Here is a 19,023-nt window from a genome sequence, read left to right as displayed (position 1 = left end):
GACTAAGGAGAATCTGGTCTCCCGTCTTCCATAGGAAACTTGGTCTCCTGTTGTGAGACTCAGACCTGGACTGGGCTCACACAATCAACTCCTTGGGTCTTGGGCCCCTGGACCCTGACTGATGCACTGGCCCTCCTGGCTCCCAGCTGCTGATTAGAGACCTACAGATGTCTTAACATCCCAAATCATGTGAGCCAGTTCCTTTACTTTACACAGATATGAGAATAATATCATATATGATTATATATGCTATATCTCATAATTATATTACATATCTAGCAATATATCTAGTAATAATATTGGCAATTATTTATATTGTAATTCACTTACACTTTAATATAGATACCATTGTTTGTGATGATTATATTATATATTATGTATTATAATTGTGTACAGTTAAGAGATGTAATTATAGTGGACACACATGTATGCATATATATGTACATACATGTACATACATGTGCACATATGTATTCCCTATTGTTTCTCTTTCTCTAGAAGACGCACAGTAATCTGTGCATGAGAGAAAGTGATGAAACCCCTGGGTTCCCTGTATTGGCCTTAGGGTACCAACTTCCGCCTTCATGTCAGCGTAAAGGCTGGACATAGTCGGGGTGTTTGAGACACAGTGGCTTGAGGAAACAGAAGCTTATGGCCCACGGAGACTGCACGCAGTACTGATGCCTCCCTACTGATGTGAAAGGGCAGGTTAAGAGGCAGCTGAGACAATGGGTGGGACTTGGTGACAGTTATGACAGATATAACTGCTGTGACTTAATCCCTTAGTGACCTAACAGCAAGGAGGAGAAGTTGTCTGTAGTCACTGTGGTGACAACTGTGTCCTTTTCACTACCACAAGGCAAGAAGCAGCTTAATTTCCAACCTTCGATTTCTGAGATGCAAATACCCCCGGGACATAACTAAGGCGTAATGCACGTCACACTCTGTTACATGCCTCTGTGCATCTGTGCCCCCATCACTCAGGAGAGCTAACGCAAACCACCCTCAGTGAACAAGCGCTCTTACTTAATAAGAAAGGAAAAGAAATGGAGGAGAACACTCTCTCGCCAAAGCTGGCTCCTGCTGCCCATGGTGGGGACAGGACACGGAGCCCCAGTCCCCGAAACCTTGGAAAAACCATTCAGCTTCCATGGCTCTGTTTTATGGCTATAATAAAAGAAAGTTGGGGGCTGGGGAAACAGCCCAGTGGGCCAAGAGCTTGAGGTGCCAAGTATGAGGACTAGACATGACATCTCTAGCACCCAAGTAAACGCTGCGCAGAAGAGACCTGCCTGAATGCCAGGGTTCAGACGGCAGAGATGGCGTCCACAGAGCAAGCTGGCTGGCTGGATTAGCTGAGTCGGTGAGCTCTGGGTTCAAATGAGAGATCCCGACTTAATATATAAGGTGGTGAGTAACAGAGGAAGACATGGGACACACACACACACACACACTATGACATCAACCGTCAACATCTGGACACACACAGATACAGGCACACACACACACATACAATCTGACATAACATTTGGACACACACAGAAAAGAGACACAGACATCAACATCTGGACATACACAGATACAGGCACAGACATCTGACATCAACATCTGGACATATAGACACACACACACACACACACACAACAGGGTAGCCTTCCCAGAGGATGTCAGAGCTACAAATTGTTGGGCAGTTTCTAATGCCCGGGGATCTTCCGCACGGTCCTGGAGCTTGGAGTGGCACCAGCCCAATCTCCCTGCACGCCCAGTCCCATGCGCCTAGATCTTCACATGGCCTTAGACAGTGGCTCTGGATTCCCCAGGATGCAAAAGACTCTAGAAATGTTTCAGTGGGCTACAAAGCAAGTTCAAAGCCAGGTTGGCTTATTTAAAAAAGAGGTGGTGGTGGGATAATTATAATAATTATTATACATTATTTATTATTATTATTATTATTATTATTAGGCAAATAAAAGGCAGGTAGCAAAAGCTGCCAGTACCAGCAAACTGACCTAAGGCCCTGGCTGCTGTGAACAGCATACCTACACTACCCAGCTTGCCTGCTACGCCTCCTGAGAAGCCAAGGCTCAGGGCGTGACCACCCTCTGCCCTTTGGGTTCAGACAGCAGGCACGCCCGCCTTCACGCTGAGGGTGGGCGGGCTGCCCCGAATCTAAGTGCTGTAAGAGGGAAAACTGTTCAAAGGCAGACTTACCCTTGATGCCGACGATGACGGTCAGTCCGAAACAGATGAAGAAGACAACAAACACGAGGACAAAGTGGCGCTTAGAGAGTGTGTAGAGCCGCATGGGTGCCAGCCTGTGGGGCGGAAGCCGGGTGTGAGGACAGTCAGGGCCCTGCCCAGGCCTACACCACCACCCAGGCTGCATGAGGCCGGCATCTCCCCAGCGCGGTGCTGGCCTCTGTGGCGTGCCGGCTCCCAAGTCAGTTGACCACCCCTTACTGCTGACCTTGGGCACCTCTGGAATGGATCATTCCTGTACGTCAGAGCCACCGCCACTCCGGCCTGCCTCCCGCAGGACTGACTCACCCCATGTGGTAGAAGACCCAACACTGCGGTTCCCAGGCCAAGGAGACATGCCACCACGGCACAGAAGTGACATAACCTTTTACATAGCCTACTCGTGGCTTCCAGGAGTGTCACACACAGCTCAGGCCAGCAAGGAGCCTTGACTCCCCTCCTCAGAGAGCTATCATTTCCCAGACTGAGAGTACCAAGGACCAGAGGCGCCGGCCATGTCAGCTGGCCTCCCAAGCTCAGCGTCCCTCATAGCTTGAGATCCAGCTGAAGACCCCCAGCCTGGTGAAGAGCAGTCCAGTCTTCCCAGAATCCTGCTTGTGGCGCCCTCCATCAGAGGCCTCCAAGAGTCTGTCATCTACAGGAATACAGAGGCTGTTCACAGGGCGGATCCCAGTATACACCTACACGTTCCCTCAGACATGGGGCGTGGGAACACGATCATGTACTGTCCTATCTAGCAAAGGACCTGAGTTCAGTTCCCAGAACCCACTGAACACAACAGCGGCTCACAACAGCCCGGGACCGGAGCGCCTGGAGATCTGATGCTCTCTTGGCCTCAGTGGGCAAAATTACACATCTCTCCTCCAACCCCCTCCCCCCACTCCCCAGACATACATACGCACGTACACAATTTAAAAACGATAATATATCTTTAAAACAAAAAATTCCCCCTCAGCACCCCATATTTTGTTATTAGAGTGGCAAACCAAGAGGCTGCTGGGAGCTGCTTCTGCACTCTGTTAGCGTCACTAATAAAAAAGCAGTGTTGACAGGAAGTAGACAGCCCCACTAGAGTCCTAAAGAGAGAGGTAGCTGACCCCCTAGGGAGGAGCTCTGGACTCACTTTCCGCTACACCTGTAGGCCTCGTACTTGACCCAGAAGCTGAAAGCAACAGGAAATCTAAATCAACCCAGATCAAGGCGTGGCCTGGAAACACCGAGAAAGGTCGACCAGTGCTCCAGGTACACACCCCTCCCTTCCACGTGTGCCTGAAATTCCAGAAGGCAGGTAGGAAGTCAACCTTGGGGTTGGGCGGTCTCAGCACCCAGGTGAGTCTTGGGAGCCACCGCCACTCTGACGTGGCACTGCTAACTGTGCAAGGTCTGTGCAACCACCCGGTGAGGACTCAGGCTGGCTGCATGCTTGGCGAGAGACCAAGTGGAGCCCCAAGGCGTCCCTGGGACTGCCTTCCCCGAGGGGACCCATAAACCATTCTGTTGGCATCAGAGAAGCTGGTAAGGTAAGAATGTTCTGCCAGCTCAAATCTGGGCCCCGAGGGCCTCGGGCTATCAGCCGGAAATAGCCTCTGGGAAGGGGCCAGGTTTCTTTGAAAAACACAGCTCTCTCCAAAGGGTGTAAGAGAGAGTTTATTCGGTGCCACAGGTGAGTGACCACAGACCAGGTACTCAGATTCCTATCACTTTGATGATGATAAAGTCCCGTCATGGGAGTGGCTACATCAACTTCTATCAGTCAAAACATTTACCTAGTACATCAATGGAGATGCTAGGCAGGCAGGGCACAGCATAACAGGAAATCCCTGCTGTCTGTCTTCAGATGCCATGCTGATATTCTTAGCTTTGGGATTGGTGGAACCTAACGGTCTGTGTCTTAGTTAGGGTCATGATAGCTGGGATAACACCATGGCCAAAGCAGCTCAGGGAGGAAAGGGTTGATACTGTGGAAAGTGCCTACACTTCCACATTCCTGTTCATCATTGAAGGAACCCAGGACAGGGACTCACACAGGGCAGAAACCCAGAGGCAGGAGCTGATGCAGAGGCCATGGACCGGTGCTGCTTACTGGCTTGCTTCCCCTGGCCCCGTCAGCCAGCTTTTTTTGTTTGTTTGTTTCGAGATAGAGTTTCTCTGTGTAGCCCTGGCTGTCTTGGAACTCATTCTGTAGGCCAGGCTGGCCTTGACCTCAGAAATCTGCCTGCCTCTGCCTCCCAAATGCTGGGATTACAGGCATGCGCCACCACTGCCCTGCAGTGTTCTTAAAGAACACAGGACCACCAGCCCATGGACGGCACCACTTACGATGGGCTGGGCCTGCCCTCAATCACTGACTAAGAGAATGCCCTATGGCCGAATCTTAGGGAGGCATTTTCTCAGTTGAAGTTCCTTTCTCTGATGACTCTAGGCTGGGTTAAGTCGATATACAACTAGCCAGTACAGTCTGTTATTATACCACAAAGGTTTCACCTGATGGTTAAAAGGAAGTCAGAATGGACGCAGAGGTGGGTGGGAAATGGCCAACTGGAGAATTAGCTCTCTGAAGGTGATTCCGGCTCCAACTGCTGCGCTCCAACTTCCACAATCACTTTACAGATCCTCCGCCTGTATGTGGCTTTCCCAGGGCCGTGAGGTTCACACTCTGGGTTTGCACACAGGGAAGCTGAGATCTGGGCCTGCCCAGCTTGTCACAGCTGTGCTCTCTGGCAGCACCCGTGGCTTCCCTGGAGGGAGGAGGCCCTAGGAACTAGGACCCAGTGAATGCCTGTGTGTAAAAGCCCCGTGGAACTGAGTCCTGGCAGGGGAACAAGTGTCCCTCTTGTCCCTTCTCTGTGACCCAGGTGTCTATTTCTTTATACTGTGTGTTTGAATATACTTTTGTTTTAATGCTGTAAAGAAGGGAAGGTTTCTAGGCAACTGCATAAGACATTTCCATGTAGAAATCAAAATTTACACAAAGCTAAATGGACTGGGTGGTGGAAACAGTGCAAACAGAGTTAGCTAACAGTATCGCACCCGTGTTAATGGTGCCAATTGAGACAAACGTGCCAGGTCTCGGGAGACACTGCAACCAGGGGAGGGTGGGGAAGGGTGCCCAGGAATCACATGAGACACACTGGAACCAGGGGAGGCTGGAGAGGGCCGTCCAGAAATTGTGGCACCTTTGCCATTCTCCTATGGGTTGAAAATGGCTTTCAGAGATCTCAGTCATTATGAACCGCGACTGCACTGTATTCAGCGTGACCTGGTGCCGTTGTCAGCGACCATGCAACACAGAGAGCTCCCCGGGCAACGGCTAAAAGCAGAGGCTCAGAGGCCCAGAAAGGCATCCGAAGGGTAGATTTTCAACCCGGAATTAAAAGTGTGACGTTTGGCCAGGCACCATGGGGCACGCCTTTAATCCCAGCACTCTGGAGGCGGAAGCAGAGAAGATCTCTGTAAGTTCGGGGCCAGCCTGATATACTTAGCAAATATGAGGATAGCCAGGGCGAGAGAGATCCCATCTCAACAAAGGCATCAACTGGCACCCTAAACTCAGTTTATGAGAAAGAAGCAGACATTTAGGAAGCACTTGATGACGCAGGTCAAATATCAATCGCACGTGCCCCTCCCCCATTCCGGTCCACCCAACCCCGCCCCTCTGCCCCTCCCTGACCCCCCTCCTCAGGACACGGGCCACTGGCTCCTCAAAAAGCTAACCACCACTCTGGCATTTTGGGGCAGAAGTGGCTCAGTTAGCAGAGTGCTGGCCACGGAAGCATTAGGAACCATGTTCAATACCTGTTGCTGACATAAAACAGCCAGGTGCAGCGTTACACCTGTAAGCCCAGCACTGGGGAGGCTGGAACACAACTCTGGACTTGCTGGCTTGAGTACACACACATGCACGCACACACACACACACACACACGCCAGTATTTTCCCTTCCTAGGTGTTCCACCTAGGTACGTGGCCCAGTGCTAAAGTGCTTGTTACACAAGTGTGAGGGCCTGAGTTCAAATCCCCAGCGCCCATGTAAAGGCTGGGTGTGGCAGTGTCTGCTTAACCTGGCATCAAAGGGCACAGACAAGACAGATCCTTGGCATTCGGCAAGCTCTAGATTCAGTGAAAGACTGCCTCAATTAAACGAGCACACAATAAAGTGGAGAGAGACGGGGAACACCCGATGTCAGCCTTGATCCTCTACACCTGTACACACATACATTACACATACATCCTGACCAAGCTGGGGCCTGCACGCCCTTGGAAGATCTTCCAAATGCAGTTCCTATTTCCAGAGGTCGCTCTGGGCTCTGTCTACAGCCATAGCCACATCTCCCAGAGAAATACAGCATGGCTTCATTGGAAAGCCTACCCCCATCTGCAGCTGTAATCACAGCTGTCCAAGCCCTGCTGCCCCTCATACGTACAGCCATGGCAGCTTCACAAGGGACCACTTCCACTGAGGGGAAGTCTGTGGAGAGACACCAAGGCAGATGGGCAAATCATGCTACAGGGCTCTCTGTGACACAGGTGTCTACCGGGGACACACCTGGTTCTTGCTGCTCCTGGCCTCTCGTCTCTGTTCACACCTCAGCTTGTCTCAGGATGAGGCGAGGAAGAATTCCTCCTCCATCTCCAGCTAGCCCTATGGAACTGTCCACTTGCCTGATGCACTTGGGGAATCCACTAAGAGACCCCAGTGTGACTCGTTTGACCCAAATCTCCTGGTCCTCTCAGTCATCAGCAACAACCTTCTTCACTTGAGGTCCTAGCCAGTCCGCCGTCTAGTTGCTTAAGCCCGAATCGTAGAGCGCCATCTAAAGTCACTGGAGTCTGGCCTTGTTAGGTTGAGTCTGGCCATAAGCCGCCGACTTTCGAGGAACTGAGATAATGTTTCCACGCAGGCTAAGTCACTTTCCACAGGACAGTCTATTAAAGCCAAACGCTTCCTATGAGTGAGTACGCTTGTCCTCCCCCAACTCAAAATACTAAGGCACACAGGTGCGGGAGTCCCTCCCTATCTGCCAGCATCTTTCCTGTTGTCAACATCTGACGGTAACCAGGCATCCCGCCAGCAGGCCTTGCCCTTCCCACTGCCACTGGCTGATCCACTGGAGCCGGCCCCCCAGGTACCTCTCCTGCCTTGGGTGAGACACCCCAACCACTGTGAGAGGAAGTGCAGCCTACCTCTCAGGACTAAGGGACTTACTGGACGTGACCAACTGTTTGTCCGTTCTCCCCTCCCCGCTCCCCAGCCCAGGGCTGCCTTCTGCTCTCAATGCGTGGCAAATGTCCGATCACTTCAGGGTTCCAAAGCTCGGCTTTCTCTGCCCCCGCCTATCTTTCTCTTCCTCCGGGTTCTACTACATTCTCTTCTCTGCTAGACAGTCAACCCAGGTCCTTTTTTTTTTTTTTTTTAGTAGCATCCGTGGCTGGTTTTGTCTTCCACATCAAAGGCAGGCAAAGCAGCTCCGTGCCGCCACTTTGGTCCAAAGGCTATCTTGCCCAACATCCGCACCACAGTCCTCCACGCGCTCAGCAGGTGCATGCGGCACCCTGGCTTGGCTAGCTGGAAAGTCCCGTCTCCAGTAGCCTGGCTGAGTGCCTCTGGGTCCCTGCCACCACCATGATGCCCACTAAGCACTTCTGTCCCCCACACAGGCTCCTCACAGTCCATCAAACAGTACTGCAGAGGGTGGAAGGCAAGAGCTGATGGCTGCCCGGACCTGCATGTGAGCGACAGGGAAGGATTTAGCTGAATGGAGAATGCAGAGAAAGACACTTCAGGGTGGCCCTGCCAACCATCACCACCTTAACAGTACCCCAGCCCCAGCCCACACAAACTGTCATGTCACCTGCAAGGAACACAGAGTATCACCTGGCCTGCATGAACACCAGGCTCAGCACATGAGAGGCATTCACAACTCAGCTACTGTGGAGGTTTGAGGGAGATGCCCCCCACAGACTCTTGGGCAGGTTAGGAGGTGTGGTCCTGCTGGAGGAAGGATGTCAAGGCGGGGGAGGGAGGTGCTTTGAGGTTTCAAAGCCACAAATGCCCTTGTGAGCTGAGTCTTAGCTTCCTGCTTGCGGTTTAAGACATGAGCTCTAGGTCTCTTTGTTTCCCGTGTGTGAAATCTGCCTGTGCGCGTTCACTCCCAAGACCTATCTTGGCTGTGCAAGCCACCAGGCTAGTGTCAAAGACTGAAGTCACTGGGCTGAGCGGCTCAGGTGGTAAAGAGCCAGCCCCTACAGGCACTGAGTTCGGGTCCCTAGCACCGATGTGTAAACCCATGCCCAGCCCGCCATACACCTGCAATCCCAGCATGGAGGAGGTGAAGGAGGTGAAGGAGGTGAAGGAGGTTCATTTTTGGAGCTCCCTGGCAGCCATTCTAGCCAGATCCGTGAGCTGCAGATTCAGTGAGAGACCGCCTCAAAAAGCAAGGTTGGTGGATGCCGGAGGAAGGCACCTCCAGATGAGGCGCTGACTGGTTGCATGCCACAGTATGACAGACAGGGTCACTACTCCGTCAGATCACATCCAGGCTTCCCACTTCAGCGGAAAAAGGATTTTAAATCCACTGGCCCATTTCACATCCCTGTTAAGAGTCAATTTCTTCACAACTGGCGTAAGAACAATCTTCTTCTTTGCTTTAGGGTACTGGCTTTATGCCCAGAAGCCTGGGTCCCCACTTTCTACCATGCAAGTGACATTTTTCTCCTCCACAGGACAGGGATAAACTGAGTCCTTAGAAGGCCATTATAGGTTGTCAGTCTATAGGTTGTCAGTCTACAAAACAAACGTGTGTGTGTGTGTGTGTGTGTGTGTGTTTTCCGAGACAGGGTTTCTCTGTGTAGCCCTGGGCTGTCCTGGAACTCACTCTGTAGACCAGGCTGGCTTCAAACTCAGAAATCCACCTGCCTCTGCCTCCTAAGTACTGGGATTAAAGGTGTGCGCCACCATTGCCCGGCCAGAACAAACGGGTTTAGAGACCGTAGTGCAGAAGCAGTTGAAGCCGATATGTTAGCTATCGCTTGAGGGTCTCTGCTTGGAAGGGGGACATTCTTTTATTATAATTTATTTATAGTTTCCCCCTCATGATGTAGCTAGCCTTGGCTGGCCTGGAGCTTGCTCTGCACAACTCTCTGGCCCCAAACTCATAAGAGACCCATCTGCCTCTGCATGTTCCCCCAGACCGGGCAACTTGTTCCACTTCTCAAGCAGGATTTTAATTTGTTGCCCAGGCTAGACCCAAACACCTGGCTGGGTTCAAGAGACCCTCTTTCCTTAGCCTCCCCAGATATGACCAAGAACTCCAGGCACGCTCCACCACGCCCAGCTTGTCTCCTTACTTTTGAAAAATACAAAACAGAACAGACCAAGATTTAGACCTTAGCATCGTTATCTCTGACAATCCGCTGTGCCTTTAGCCCCAGCCACTGAGAGGGAAAAGCTGGCATTTCCTGTGTACCTGCTTAATACCAGGTTAGCTACCCAGGGAACTAACACTGGGCACAGGCATTATTACCAGGCCATTTAGTGTAAGGAGAAATGAGGGGCAGGTTTCAGGTCAGCAGGAGGTAGGGGTAGGATCTGAACCTACAAATGTATACCCATCATGTGAAAGGCTAGCTTCCCACCCACCTTATGCCCTCTCTTTAGTCACCTTTCAAATGACTGACATTTGACAGGAAACTTCTGTGGGGTGTGGGGACCTGATGGTTGAAATTTCAACCAGCTAAGTTGAATAGACTACAAACCATTGGGCAGGCGTTACGTGGCCATTTCAAGGCCTCACAACCGTACCACATTTTAACAGAGGAAGGCTCAGTAAGGAAGCATGAGATCAAGTGTGTTCTTCCTGGGCCGTAAGCCCAGTGGCTCACAGATGCATGCTGGTTAGGTCATCAACACCCTCCCAAGCCAAACAGGAGGAGGAAACAGGTCGGACATGGGTCCACCCACCTGCAAGGGGCCAGCGTGCCAAGCTGTCCGGTTCCAGAACCCAAGGGAACTGGGATGAATCCCAAAGGGATGAAGCTGTATTACCCAACACCCCTGCCCGAGCATATACCTGCAGACCCCTGTCAAGCCTGTACGCTCTGGAATCTGGCCACGGAAGCTACCACCTCAGTGAGACTTGAGTTATCCAGACACTCACTGACCTCTTTGTAGCTTGGAGTAGTAGAGAAACCCCTTTATAGGAGGTTATCAGCGAGAAGCCCAGAAGACTATAGGTGTAAAGGAACACGGTAGGGGCTGCAGAGACGCCTCAGTAGTTAAGTGTACTCACTACTCTTCCAGAGGACTCCAGTTTGGTACCCATCACCCACTCACAAAGCTCACAACCACCTGTAACTCTAGCTCTGGGGAACCCACACCCCCTCTGGACTTTTCCAGCACCAACACACACATGACATATTCTCACACATGTAAAGATAAAAGGAAATACAACAATCTCTACCACACAGTTAATATTTAAGAAGTTTTCTCTAGCCAGGCAGTGGTGGTGCATTACTTTAATCCCAGCACTTGGGAGGCAGAGGTGGGGCAGATTTCAGAGTTCGAGGCCAGCCTGGTCTACAGAGTGAGTTCCAGGACAGTCAGGGCTATACAGAGAAACCCTGTCTCGGGAAAAAAGAGGTTTTCTTTAATTTTTTAGACATCATTTTGATTCAGAAGAAAATTACCCTAAGAGATACACACTACCCTTACCTAAATCTTGCCTAACCAAGGTCTGCCACCTTGTAGGTGACAAATCCTTACAAAGCGGTAGTCTGCAATCTCTCCCAGTACCCTTTCCCTAGTAATGGCTTTCCCAGGTTTAGTTCCTTATCCTGTAACCCAGACTCCTGGGTTGCAGATCTGGTCAAGGCCCAAGTTCCTCACATCCTAGACTTTAGACAGGCAGGCAGATCCAGGCCTGTGAGTACTCCCTGAAGCACGCAGCTGGTATTTTGCTCCAGAGCCCTAACTCTGTTCCCAAGAGGTGAGGACCACCTGTAAACTGTGCAGAGAGGCCTCAGCTAATTCACCTCCAGCTGGTTTCTAATCCACCTGAGTCGGGGGATCCCATCACGGGCTGAAGTAACCACAGTCAAACTTTTAAGCAAAAATGAAAAGCGACTTTCCACTGTGGACTCTTGCATTGAGAAAACGCTTCCCAAGTTACGCTGCTGCTTCCAGAATCCCCCAAATGAGCCTTGGAATTGCATCCGGTCACCCGAGGCCACCTACCAACCTCTATGCCCGTCGCCTCAACTCCAGTCACTCCCTCACCGCTACCTCGGTGCATACCCAGACGACAGCTGCGTCAACAGCAGCTTTAGGGATGGCGTCCCTGGAGTTTGAGTTTGCCTCGTTAAAACCTCGGCACTTTACAGAAACCACTGTGCCCCAAGTCAGCAGATTGTAAAACTCGTATAAAACTCAGCGCCCGAGAGATCTAACGAGGCTGTGCCAGCTCCAGCGTGCCCACGTCACCAAACGCCACCGAGAAGCGCGTCGGGGGCAGCTGGGGACTCCGATCGCAGCTGGTGGGGGTGGTCCAGCTCCAGTTGGCGGATGTGAAAGCCCAGGGACCTCCCCCCTCCACCGACTCCAGACGCGGAGCAGTCACGGACCAGCCCTCTTCACGGGTCCCCGCTGAAACCCTCGCGCGTCCGGAACTCCGCGGCGCGCACGAGTCGGGGACCCCCAACTTCGGACCCCGGGAAGCCATGCCCAAGCCCCGTCCCGCCACTTACGGTTCCATCTCGGAGCCCCGGGTCCCCGATCCCCGCCGGTACGTCCAGAGCTTGCCCGGCGTCCCGCCACCGCCACTGCCACCAGCGAGGCCGAGCAGCCGGCCGCGGAAAACGCATCAGAGCGCGACTGCGCGGTCACGTGTGCGGAAGCGGTGGACCCGCGGGGCGGGGCAGCCTCCCGCAGCGCTCGCGCCGGACACTTGTCACGTGGGTAGGCGTCCAGGATAACCCAGATGCGATGCCCCGGACCACTGAAGGGCACGGACCCCAGAAACCTTGGGTCCAAGTCCCCAGACACTCATCATGGCTGCTTCCTCTTTTCTTCCTCTCGGAAGGTGAGAGAAGTATGCAAGGCGCTATCAGCGTCTCTCGAAAGTTTACTACCGTGTTAAGGCGTTAACATGTGCCATGCCGTTGGCACCTGTCTCTGGCAACCATTAAAGCTAATGCCCGCGGGTTTCTGGTACATGCAACCCAGAAGCAGAGGGAGCATGCCCAGTGCAGCTTCTTACCCTCTGGCCTGCAGGGCTTAGGCTGACTCCTGTCTGCTGTATAAGAGAGAGAGCGCCCTCACTTTTGCAATCTTCCAGTGGTGCAGGAGTTGTTCGCATCAATCCCAATCTACCACAGTGAAACGGTCGTTATTCCCAGTATTCCACCACCTTCCTCTGTTTTGCCACTGTGTATGGGCCTCCTCTTTCCAAGACTTTAACAGCTAGCATGGACAGACTTGGTGCCCATGAGCATTAACCAAATGATTCAGGGCGGCCTTACTGACTGCCAGTTACCAGCCTGCCTGCTTTCTAAAATTTGAGAGAATTGAGGAGGCCTTCATATGGGATCAGAGACAAGAAGGCAGGGACCCGTGAGAGCTCAAACCTTCTGACCTGTGTCTCTGCTTGGCCTAAGACTTTTCATCATATAAGCACTGAAAGTCCCCATCCTGGAGTCACCCCCTGGAGTCATCCCCAACCCCCAGAGCCAGGGCTTCAGGTCACATTCTGACCCCCCTGGTTTTTATTGTTGTTGCTTGCTTCTGTGAGTTAACCAGGTGAACCAGTCTTCCCATTTAAAAACTTATCTTTTATTGGTTCCCTCAAGGACAGAAGCAGAGAAGGCAGTCTTCACGTTAATTTCACCAAGAATAAGGAAGTGAAGGTTGTTATGGAGATGCTAAGTGAGACATCTGGGAATGACCCATAGTCCTTTGGGGCTTTCTTGAGGCGCCAGCAGAAGGTGGTGACCTTGTTTCCATGGTAACCCCAGTGAGTGTCTACCTGAGCATATGGAGGGACAAGATTGGGGGTGATGAACCAAAGGGGCAGAAGAGCAAACTCGTGCAGGGCAGTGAGTCACAGGGGTGCGGAAGTGCCTGGGAGCCTTACGAACCCTCAACCCAGTTAAAGCAGGTCTGAGGTGCTTCGCAAGCCTCCCTCCAGGGCTCAGATGCTCGCAAGCCCACTGCAGCTCTTCCTGGGACCAGCTGTGTCACTGAGCTCGGGTTCTGCGAATACTCTCTGCATGCATCCTGTTAAGAGATCCTCTCTCTGGCTAAAGGACAGCAACAATCTTAGATGTAGCACTGCTGTCTCTGCAGAGAGTGGCGGGGAGTGTGAATGCTGGGGACCCTGGCAAAGCTACAACTCAAGGCAGCAGGCAGGGGCAGTGTTCTGCTCTGCAGCTCCCTGAGAGGAAGCAGCAGCTCGCTTCCCACAGAAGCTTCCAGGCTATACAGTGGTCATGACCCTGACCCTGACCCTAACTCTGACTCTAACCAGATCGGCCCTTTCCAGAACCTCAAAATCCTCTTCCCCCCCAAACATAGAGCTTCACCTTAGAATCATCACTGCAGTCTCCAATCGAGGGACAAACTGAGGATCACATAGTTAGCTTCACTTAGAAGCTAAAACCCTCCCTTGGCATCCTGCTGAGGTTTGGTAGGGAAGCTCAGCGGGCATTGTTTGATGTGCCAACTGGGGGACCATGGCTAAAGGGGCTCCTTGCTGTCCACATGGGTGTGCAAAGACAACAGAGACAGAACATCCCGGCTTCCTCAGTCTTCCCAAGTGCCCTTTGACTCTTTCATTCCACAGGGTACAGAGCAAGGCAGGAGTGCCCACTGGCTCCCACCCCCACCCCCAGTCAGAGAGGCAGCACCCACAACCAGGGGTCTCTGGTGGGAGGAGACAGGGAGAAGGATTGAGAGCAGGCAGGCATGAGGTTCTCGGCTTGGTAACAAACCAAAGGCTGCCCAGTTAGATCATGATGTCCCATGAACTCCTGAGGTAGAGAAGGCTGAGGTGGGTCAGACCTAGGCACATGGTGATCTGTCCAGCTACGGGACCCAGGGTCGTGAAGGAGTCCTCTGCTGTAGCCGTGACCACACAGATGGGGGCTTTCCCTTGGTTTCCTGGCTCTGGACTGAACCAAACAATCCTAGTACACTCAGGGTAGAGGAGGATAGGATGAAGAAGAGAAAGTTCCAGAACAAGCAAGGCAGTGACTCAAGGGGTCATGGTGGACTTCCGAGAGTGAACTCGGACTATCAGTGGTGGCATTCGAGTTCTGTCCCTGCACACGGGGCCTAAGGTGGCTACTCGGAGAAAGCTCGCCTCCCCCGTGCCCTTTCCCTGAGGGACCGTGTCCTTATGATTTCATGTATCTGTTTGTCCCGATTTACTTTTCAAACCTTGCTTATCTGGATGACACTAAAGTCATTACTTAAAGTCATGGAGCCATTCTGGATGTTATTAAGGGGTACAGGATAGGAGGAGAGACACTATGAAGTATTTTAGAGGGGCTGGAGAGATGGCTCAGTGGTTAGGAGCACTGATTGCTCTTCCAAAGGTCCTGAGTTCAAATCCCAGCAACCACATGGTGGCTCACAATCATCTGTAATGGGATCTAATGCCCTCTTCTGGTATCTGAAGACAGTGGCAGTGTGTGTGTGTGTGTGTGTGTGTGTGTGTAAATCTTTTAAAAAAAGAAAAAGACATATTTTAGAAAGAGCCTCAGGGATGCAGATGACTCAGTGGATAAAGTGTTTTCCATTCAAGCATTGGGGACCTGGATTCAACCCCCCCCCCCCCCCCAAGAACCCACAATGAGCCGTCAGGCACAGTGGTTGGGTAACCTCATCACGGGGAAGGCAGAGACAGGTGGATCCCTTTGGCACAGTGACCAGGCACTTGGGCAGAGATGCTGATCCCCAGGCCAGAGAGAGACCTTGGAGAGAGAGAGGCAGTGGGGAGGAGAGAGCTGGAGAGACAGCTCAGTGGGTATGGGTGCCTACTCCGCACACAGGAGTGCTTGGATTTGACTCTCAGAACCCGTGTGAGAAGCCAGGCAAGAAAAAACATAAAGTTGGGGGGGGGGAGGCAGTAGGAGGGGTATCGGAGGAGTTGGGGAAAGGGAAGCCATAGTTAAAACCTACTGTATGGAAAATGTATGTATTTATTTATTTTATGATTTTTTTTTTTCCTCCAGGCAGGGTTTTTCTGTGTAGCCCTGGCCATCCTGGAACTTACTCTGTAGACCAGGCTGACCTCACACTCAAAGATCTGCCTGCCTCTGCCTCCTGAGGGCTAAGATTAGAGGCGTGTATCACCACTGCCCAGCTAAATCTTTTTGCTTTTTTTTTTTTAAATTATGAAGTTAATTTATAAAAAAGAAAGCCAGGCATGGTCGTGCAGGCCCCTGCCACCCCTGCCCTGTGGGGTGCAGAGAAGGAGGATTGCTGGGGCTTCCTGACCACCAGCCTAGCTCCAGGCTCCGTGACACACCCGGTGTCAAGAGAGTAAGATGAATGAGAGAACAGGAAGTCCTCCTCTGGTTTCTGTGTGCATGCCTGGGGGTGTGCACGTGCGTGTGTGTGTGTGTGTGTGTGTGTGTGTGTGTGTGTGTGTGTGTGTATGTGTGCGCGCACGTGTATACACACTCACTACCACCTCCCCACACACTTCAGAAGTTAAAAGCACCCAGCATGTGAGAGGAAGAGGAAGGCAGATCTCTGAGTTTGAAGCCAAGCCAGCCAGGGTAACATAGTAAGACGCTATCAATCAACCAACCAACTAATCAATCAATAAATAACAATTAAAGAGAGAGAGAGAAACCAAGGTGATGTCTTGTGCCTATAACACTAGCACTGGGGAAGATCAATCATGAATTCAAGGCCAGAATAGAGAGTCACAGGCCAGGAATAAATACATAAATATCGTGCTCACCCTAAGGCTCTCAGAAATAACCAAAGCTTGATTGACCCACCAAGGAAGGGGTCTGGTGAGCATGTGGCTCCTGCTGCTGTGACTGTACTCAGGCCAGACCTAGGAAGCAAGCCGAAGGCATTGTGGATGTGCCTGCAGCATGGCATGGGCATCGTGGATACACCATGAGGTCAACGGAAGAATGCAGTGAGAGATGGTGAGTGTGTGGGTCCCAGAAGGCTCACACCATCTCCATGCCACAACAAAAGAAAGGGAACCGTAGAAGTCCTGGAACGACTCAGGGCAGGTCCAGAGGTCTAGGTCAGAGTTAAGAGGGTACTGAGGATCCTGTCCCATAGGAAGTTTCAGGGAACCTCTGCCCAGCCTCTCCCTTTGACCTGGAAGCCGCCAGCCATGAGATAAGGGTCATTAAGGTCTGACTCCCTTACTGCAACTCTCCCTGATTCACACACACACCCTGCCTAAAGTCCCTCTGTAACATATAAAACTCACACACACAGGAGCATCCCCAGGTCCTCTTATAGGACGTTTGATGGTGCTATTGGCTGGAAACAAGTGAAGGGTCTATTTTAATTCACATAGTAACAGGAAGAGACCATGCCAGAGAGAGTCTGTGAAATCATACAGTGGGCAAAGAGGTAGAAGAACCGGGGCACAGGGAGTTCCTGGAACCAAGGGACAAGAGATCTAAGCACGGCCCACCTCAGGATCAAATTCTTCCAAACACAGGGTAATTCCCAGAAGGACCCACAAGCCTCGCACTTCAATGCTCACTGGGGGCCTGGCCGGGGCAGGGCATGTGCAATAAGTTGATAGGCAGGGGTAGTGGGCTGCCCAGCCAGCACTTCTGGGTTGGGTTGAGGAGTTTTCTCTTTGGTGGGAGCCCCTCAAGAGACCCTGCAAGAAACTGGGGAGGGTGAAGAGATTGGGTCTCTTCATTTGACTGGAAAGAGAGGAGTCTCTGTGTCAGAGGACAATAGCCATTTGGTCTCTAAAAGTCACAATTCATGTAGCAGATGTTGGCATGGAGTTTTGGGCTCTAAATGGCTAAAACTACACCAATTTGGGTGTACTGGCTGGTTTTGTGTGTCAAGTTGACACAAACTGGAGTTATCACAGAGAAAGGAACTTTAATTGGGGAAATGCCTCCATGAGATCCAGCTGTGGGGCATTTTCTCAATTAGTGACCAAGAGAGGAGAGCCCCTTGTGGGTGGTGCCATCCCTGGGCTGGTGGTCTTGGGTTCTATAAGAGAGCAGGCTGAGCAAGCCAGGGGAAGCAAGCCAGTAAGGAACATCCCTCCATGGCCTCTGCATCAGCTCCTGCTTACTGACCTGCTTGAGTTCCAGTCCTGACTTCCTTTGGTGATGAAGAGCAGTGTGGAAGTGTAAGCTGAATAAACCCTTTCCTCCCCAATTGCTTCTTGGTCATGATGTTTTTGTGCAGGAATAGAAACTCTGACTAAGACATTGGGTTATATTTAAAGTAATTGAAAATGTGAAGAATTAGCCGGGCAGTGGTGGCGCACGCCTGTAATCCCAGCACTCTGGGAGTCAGAGGCAGGCGGATTTCTGAGTTCGAGGCCAGTCTGGTCTACAGAGTGAGTTCCAGGACAGCCAGGACTATACAGAGAAACCCTGTCTCGAAAAAACCAAATCCAAGCCCCACCCCACCCCACCCCCCTCAAAAAGAAAAGAAAATGTGAAGAATTTGGGTTTGGAACTTCAAGCTTTGAGCTAACAACCTAACCTGATACGAAGGAAAGACTGTGAGAGGATCCTGTTCAGTTAGATGACGCAGGTTGGGAGAAATCCACACTTGTTGAAAAAGACAGTGAGGGGCTGGAGAGATGGCTCAGCGGTTAAGAGCACTGACTGCTCTTCTAAAGGTCCTGAGTTCAAACCCCAGCAACCACATGGTGACTCCCAGCCATCTGTAATGAGATCTAATGCCCTCTTCTGGGATGTCTGAAGACAGCTACAGTGTACTTACATATAATAAATAAATAAATATTTAAAAAAAAAAGTAAGAGACAGTGTGCTTGTTTCCTAAAGGAGGTAGGAACAGGAGTTCCTATTGAAGGAATATTGAGACATACGAACACACGTAGAAATCATTGATGAGCCAAGACCCCAGAATATGAAAGGGAAAGCCTGTGGGCATGGGCTGGGCTAGCTGTGGATGTATCACACGCCTCGTCCTGGCATCCACCACTGACCCCTCGTACGTGTGCCTGCTCAGGCCCTGTGGCCCACGGCTCATCCAGACCCTACGCCTTGCTATCCAGCGAGATGGCATGAGCTGCCCCCATCACTGAGCCACATGTGGCCCTAACTCGTGCATTTCTAGCCATCCAGTAAGCTGATGAAGCTATCTTTCTCATTTTGGAAATGATGGAGACAGGCAGGGCCTAAAAGCCACAGTCTTAGCCCGTGAGATGGCCCAGCAAGTGAAGGCTCCCGATGACCTGCGCTCCATCCCCGGGACACGGACGTGGAAGGAGAGAACAGAATCCCACAAATGCTGACTCCCCCACCCTCCCCACAGATACATCAATAACTGTGCTTTAAATATGTATGAAAATCAGTTTGCTTTCATGAAGGAGGAAGAGGAGGGGTCCAAAGGGGCAGGAGAGAGAGAGAAGGTGCATTACTAATGAAGAACTACAATGAGGTGTCCCCAAGAACTTGAACCCATGAGATAAGATAACCTTCGGATACACAACTAACTCGGACACATGGGCTAAAGTGGAGACGTGTTTCTGTCTGAAATAGAAGCAAGCTGACTTTAAACTTGATGTT

The 19,023-nt window shown here is 51.5% G+C and overlaps 1 protein-coding gene across 2 annotated transcripts in view; it reads right to left on the bottom strand.

The window, feature by feature from the left end:
- Nucleotides 1-19,023, bottom strand: part of Tmem181 (transmembrane protein 181) — a 49,659-nt gene that overhangs the window by 23,865 nt on the left and 6,771 nt on the right. Inside the window, exons 1-2 of one of the 2 annotated variants that reach the window (XM_052169477.1) lie at nt 12,001-12,079; nt 2,212-2,315 (exon numbers count right to left, since the gene is read on the bottom strand). In XM_052169477.1, coding sequence (XP_052025437.1) covers nt 2,212-2,315; nt 12,001-12,008 — 112 coding nt within the window. In that variant the 5' untranslated portion in view covers nt 12,009-12,079. Of the gene's footprint in view, nt 1-2,211; nt 2,316-12,000; nt 12,080-19,023 lie in introns of those variants that run through there. The other variant, XM_052169476.1, reaches the window with a different exon arrangement.

Source organism: Apodemus sylvaticus, chromosome 23, assembly GCF_947179515.1.
Source record: "Apodemus sylvaticus chromosome 23, mApoSyl1.1, whole genome shotgun sequence".
Classification (NCBI taxonomy): Eukaryota; Metazoa; Chordata; class Mammalia; order Rodentia; family Muridae; genus Apodemus; species Apodemus sylvaticus.
The sequence above is the reverse complement of the archived record's forward strand: the minus strand, read 5'-3'. Positions and strand labels throughout refer to the sequence as shown.